The 5,127-nt window shown below is 44.4% G+C and overlaps 1 protein-coding gene across 2 annotated transcripts in view; it reads left to right on the forward strand.

The window, feature by feature from the left end:
• slitrk5b (SLIT and NTRK-like family, member 5b) overlaps positions 1 to 3,415 on the forward strand; it is a 4,966-nt gene extending 1,551 nt beyond the window's left edge. For both annotated transcript variants that reach the window (XM_039671477.2, XM_039671478.2), the window contains exon 2: positions 750 to 3,415. In XM_039671477.2, coding sequence (XP_039527411.2) covers positions 768 to 3,284 — 2,517 coding nt within the window. In that variant the 5' untranslated portion in view covers positions 750 to 767 and the 3' untranslated portion in view covers positions 3,285 to 3,415. The remainder of the gene's footprint in view (positions 1 to 749) is intronic.
• The last annotated feature ends 1,712 nt before the right edge of the window (positions 3,416 to 5,127 follow it).

The raw sequence follows: 5,127 nt of genomic DNA on the forward strand, positions 1-5,127 counted from the left end.
GTAACACACGTGTCATCATGGATATCGCTTGTTTGGGCTTTAGTGTAAGTTCAGCGGGCAGTGGTTATCCTGCAGTTATATCTCAACCCTTCCACAATGCCAGATAGATGGAGACACTGTTCACTTCTGGAGTCAGATTTTACATTGTGCATCAAGTGGCGATGCAGCTTTGTGTTCGCACACTAGTAAAGACAAATTGGACATGGTATTTTAATGAACATGTACTTTCAAAACAATGCGAGTCGAATGACATAACCATTTTAGATCTTAATATTTAAGTGTTTGGCACTAATACTTCAAGTCATGCAAGTGACCAAAAACTGTAAAATTGTGATTATTATGTATTTATTTTATGCATGAAGTGCTGAATTGATGCTTGCATGCATATTTCAAATCTGTAAAATCTGGTTCTTAATTTGCACACTAAAAACAATAAATGTGTTCTCTCAGGCGGTCCAGCTAATGCGAAAGCACGCAAGCATAAACGAATTAGCAACGCCTCTGTCACCTGTATGGCCTTTTCTATACTAGTGGACGATACAGGTTTTTGTGTTAAAAATGCCAAACATGAAAAATGCACTAGTAACTGCAATATGCATACTTCCTAAAACAACATGACATATCCATTTTAGTTTTTAATATTTCAGTGCATGTGTTCAAGTTTGCATGCACCGTACGAGTTTGTCGTTTTTTTGTGGTTTTGATATTTTGAGTCGCACGATTGACACGCTTGTGTTTTCTCTCCTCAGGTGACGGCACACATCGCCATGAACATGCATATGTGGATATCAGCCATATGGACTTTCACAACGTTTTTCAGGTCGATTGAGATGTTTGATATTTACGGGGATATATGTGGAGGCCTATGTGTGTGTGAAGAGAGAGAGGGTGTTTTCACCGCCAGCTGTGAGAACAGAGGGATTAGCAGTCTGGCGGAGGTGATGCCTTTACACTTCACTGCGTATCATCTGCTGCTCACGGGGAATCTGCTGAAGAAAGTCTCGCTTAACGACTTCGTTCAGTACGAGGGACTCAGTATTCTACATCTGGGCAACAATGAAATATCAGAGATCGAAGGTGGTGCGTTTAACGGACTTCAGGGATTAAAGCGGCTGCATCTGAACAACAACAAAATCGAAGCGTTGAAGGACGACACGTTCCTCGGACTCGATAGCCTGGAGTACCTGCAGATTGACTATAATTACATCAGCCACGTTGAGCCGAAAGCCGTGAGCGTTTTACGTCACTTAGAGGTGCTCATCCTCAATGACAACCTTCTCTCCGCTCTGCCGCTCAACCTCTTTCAGTTCGTTCCATTAACGCATCTCGATCTGAGAGGCAATCAGCTGAGAGTGCTTCCCTACGGCGGGCTTCTGGAGCACTTGAGTCGGCTGGTGGAGCTGCAGCTCGAGGACAACCCCTGGAACTGCTCCTGCGAGCTCATCCCGCTCAAAGCCTGGCTCGAAAGCATCTCCTACACGGCTTTAGTTGGAGACGTCGTTTGCGAGACGCCGTTCCGACTTCACGGGCGAGACTTGGACGAGATCTCCAAGCAGGAGTTGTGTCCTCTGAGAGCAATCGCCGAGTACGACGTGCGTGCGGAACCGGCTCACGGCGGCGAGATCCTCTACAGAACAACACCGGCGACTTCGGGCCCGGGCTTCGCCTCCTCCACAGTCCTGCGCGCCACTAAGACCAGCCGACCCCCGGGAAAGCTCCGCGTTAAGCCGACCGCGCGGTCCACCAGCAAACCGCAGAACTACGGCCCGATGTTAGCCTTCCAGACCAAGTCGCCGGTTCCCCTGGACTGTCCGAACGCTTGCTCCTGCAACCTGCAGATCTCAGACCTCGGGCTGAACGTGAACTGCCAGGAGAGGCAGATCGACAGCATCTCGGATCTCGACCCCAAGCCGTACAACCCTAAAAAGATGTATTTGACGGGGAACTACATCTCCGCGGTGTGCAGCTCGGACTTCAACGGCGCGACCGGACTTGATTTGCTCCACTTGGGAAACAATCGCATATCCGCCGTTCAAGACCGGACGTTCAGCCAGCTCATACATTTAAGACGCCTGTACTTAAACGGGAACTTAATCGAGCGCCTCTCCGAGGATATGTTCTACGGGCTGCAAAGCTTGCAGTTTTTATACTTGGAGTACAACGTGATTCGGGAGATTGCGAGCGGCGCTTTTCAACAGGTTCCCAATCTCCAGCTCCTGTTCCTCAATAACAACCTGCTCAAGACTCTTCCCCCGGGCGTCTTCCACGGATTAAACCTCGCGCGAGTCAATCTACGCGGCAACCACCTCCGCAGCCTGCCGGTCGCCGCCGTCCTGGAGGACCTGGCGGATCTGGTGCAGATCGACCTCTTCGAGAACCCCTGGGATTGCTCGTGTGCCGTGGTGGAGATGCGGAGCTGGCTGGAGACACTCGGCGCCGGGGTCGTTTTAAACTCCGTCGCGTGCGAATCTCCTCCGAGGCTCTCGGGCGAAGACATGCGCTTCATTCGCTCTTATCAACTTTGTCCGGAAACCTCAAACGTTCAGTCGTCCGTGGCGTCGCCTTCGGAGGAATCCGTTCCCGGAAGCACCATCACTTTAGAGACTTTGGATTACGACGTGCCGAATCCCGCGGTTCCACTGTCGGTGCTGATTCTCGCCTTGCTGATGCTTTTTATATTATCCGTGTTTGTCGCGGCAGGGCTTTTCGCCGTTATAGTGAAGCGGCGGAAGAAGTCGGAGCGGTTGGCTTCGGCAAACGCCAGTGCGATTTACGGCGATAAGGCCAGATCGTCGGCAGGCCACGTGTACGAGTTCATCCCGCCGGCAGCCGAGAGCCTAGCGAAGAATACCGCCGAGGGAACCGCGATGGAGAGATACAGGGACTTCGAAGAACTCAGAGTTCTGGCGTCCAACTCGGATGACGAAGTCCGGAGCCGATCCGAGTTCAGCGCGGGAACGCCGGATACGCTAAACTCACAATCGCTTCTGGACGACAACTACTTTTACCGCGAGATCTTGGCCAGGGACCAGCCGGGCTCGTACAGGGGGAGTTTAGCGTGCAAGCACCAGTACTCGGACCAGCAGTACTCCAGTCCCGAGCGGGTCCAGGGCCAGTTCTTGAGTCCCGAGCGGGTCCAGCAAACCGTGATGTTCTGCCCCCCGCCGGCCGCCGTCTACATCGAGCCCAGCCGGAGCCAGTACTGGGAGCTCAAAGCCAAGCTGCACTTCGAGCCCGACTACCTGGAGGTTCATGAGAAACGGACCACTTTCACTCAGTTCTGAAATATGTGTGTTTGTCTTCATTTCCTTTCAAAAAAGAAAAGAGATATGAACGTGAATCTTGTGCACCTCAAAGTTCAAAAGGAAGAAAAGTTGTTGTTTTGATATTTTGACGATTCTATGTTTATAATTATTTTCATTATTTTAATTATAATTTGCTTATATTTGTTACTATTATTTTTATTCACTTTGTTTGATTGCATTGTGATGTTATTTGCTGGATAATTAAGCACATTTTCCCTTAATTTCCATTAGGGATGGGCAATGATTAATCGCGATTAATCGCATCCAAAATAAAAGTTTGTGTTTACATAATATATGTGTGTGTAGTGTGTATAATTAATTTGTATATATAAACAACCACACATGCATGTATATATTTAAGAAATATGTGCATATATATATTTATTCACAATTAATATTATATATAAATATAAATATTTTATATATTAATAACACATTTTTCTTAAATGTATACATGCATGTGTGGGTGTTTATATATACAAATTAATTATACACACTACACACACATTTATTTTGGATGCGATTAATCGCGATTAATCATTGCCCATCCCTAATTTCCACAATTGTACTATATTTTAATTCGATAATGTTTTTTATTTCAATAAATATATATAAATTAGGAGATTTTATGGTACTAAATTTTATTTATAAAGTAATTACCCCCATTTATTCACTTTTTGAACTGAAACTGGTGAATGCTTTGGATCACAGATGGAAGTTTGCTCTCTTTTTGTGGAAGTGAAAAAAGTTAACTTAGTTATAAAAATATACATTAATTGTTGTGAAAAATACATTTGAAATAAATGTTTTTCCTAAATACGTTTCACTCTAAAACTAAGAGAAACTCAAAACCACAAATCTAAACAAGTTGTGCTCCAAATATATTGAGGTTGATAATATCTCAAAAAAACATTTTGGTCAAAAATGACAACGAATCTCTACTTTTTTATTGCTTAATTTTTTTTTTGTACCGTCACCATAGAGCAAATCTTAATGATCCTTTTTTCTGTTGTCATTTTTGCTTTTTAAATTTTGGGGTGTTTTGTGAGATTCACACACCATATTCTCTGATGCATATCTTATTCAAAAGTGTTATTATATACTTCAGTATCCTGAGTTTAATACGTCGTGAGGTGGATGGATGATTTCTCTGTGTGAATATAAAAGTGACACTCGTCTTAAAGATGTAAGTTATTTATCATTTCTAAGCACTTGTGAGCAAAAGGGACAATCGGTTTGTTGTGTTCTTATTTGTGTGTACACATATAAATCAAACTGGTGGACTTGCATATATCGATTCTGGAGATCTTTGCACTTTTTTTGCCTAAATTATACTAAGGAGATTTTTTGTAACATTTATATTGACTGTCTTGTTTAATTATGCTGGAAAAGGGTGAAATGTGTTTTTATTGATTTTTGTGTACATGATCTAAAAGGCATATGCATTCTAAGCACAAAGTGTACAGTATTTACCCTCCAGTTGCTGTGCAATATTGTAAAGTCCCTTTAAGTTTGTCCGCCCACGCCGGCTAACACGAATCTCCACGAGAGCCGGCGACGACTGCAGGGAAACCGTGAGCCAACCCCTTCATCGCTCTGATGTGTGACTCAGTGAAGGAAACAACAGCCCGAGCCTCTTTTACACAAGGGTTTGTTATTCAGCAAATGCCAATGAAAATTTCATGCAGGGCTTCAGGCGAGAGAGTCTGGAGAGATTGTTATGCAAAAACAGCAGTCGCTGCAGAACATCAGTGTTTCTTCTCATCTCTGTAAAATACTGCAATTGCTGACAATTATTTCATGCTTTTTTAAAGTCTTTGTC

Source organism: Pimephales promelas, chromosome 7, assembly GCF_988280905.1.
Source record: "Pimephales promelas chromosome 7, fPimPro1.hap1.1, whole genome shotgun sequence".
Taxonomy (NCBI): domain Eukaryota; kingdom Metazoa; phylum Chordata; class Actinopteri; order Cypriniformes; family Leuciscidae; genus Pimephales; species Pimephales promelas.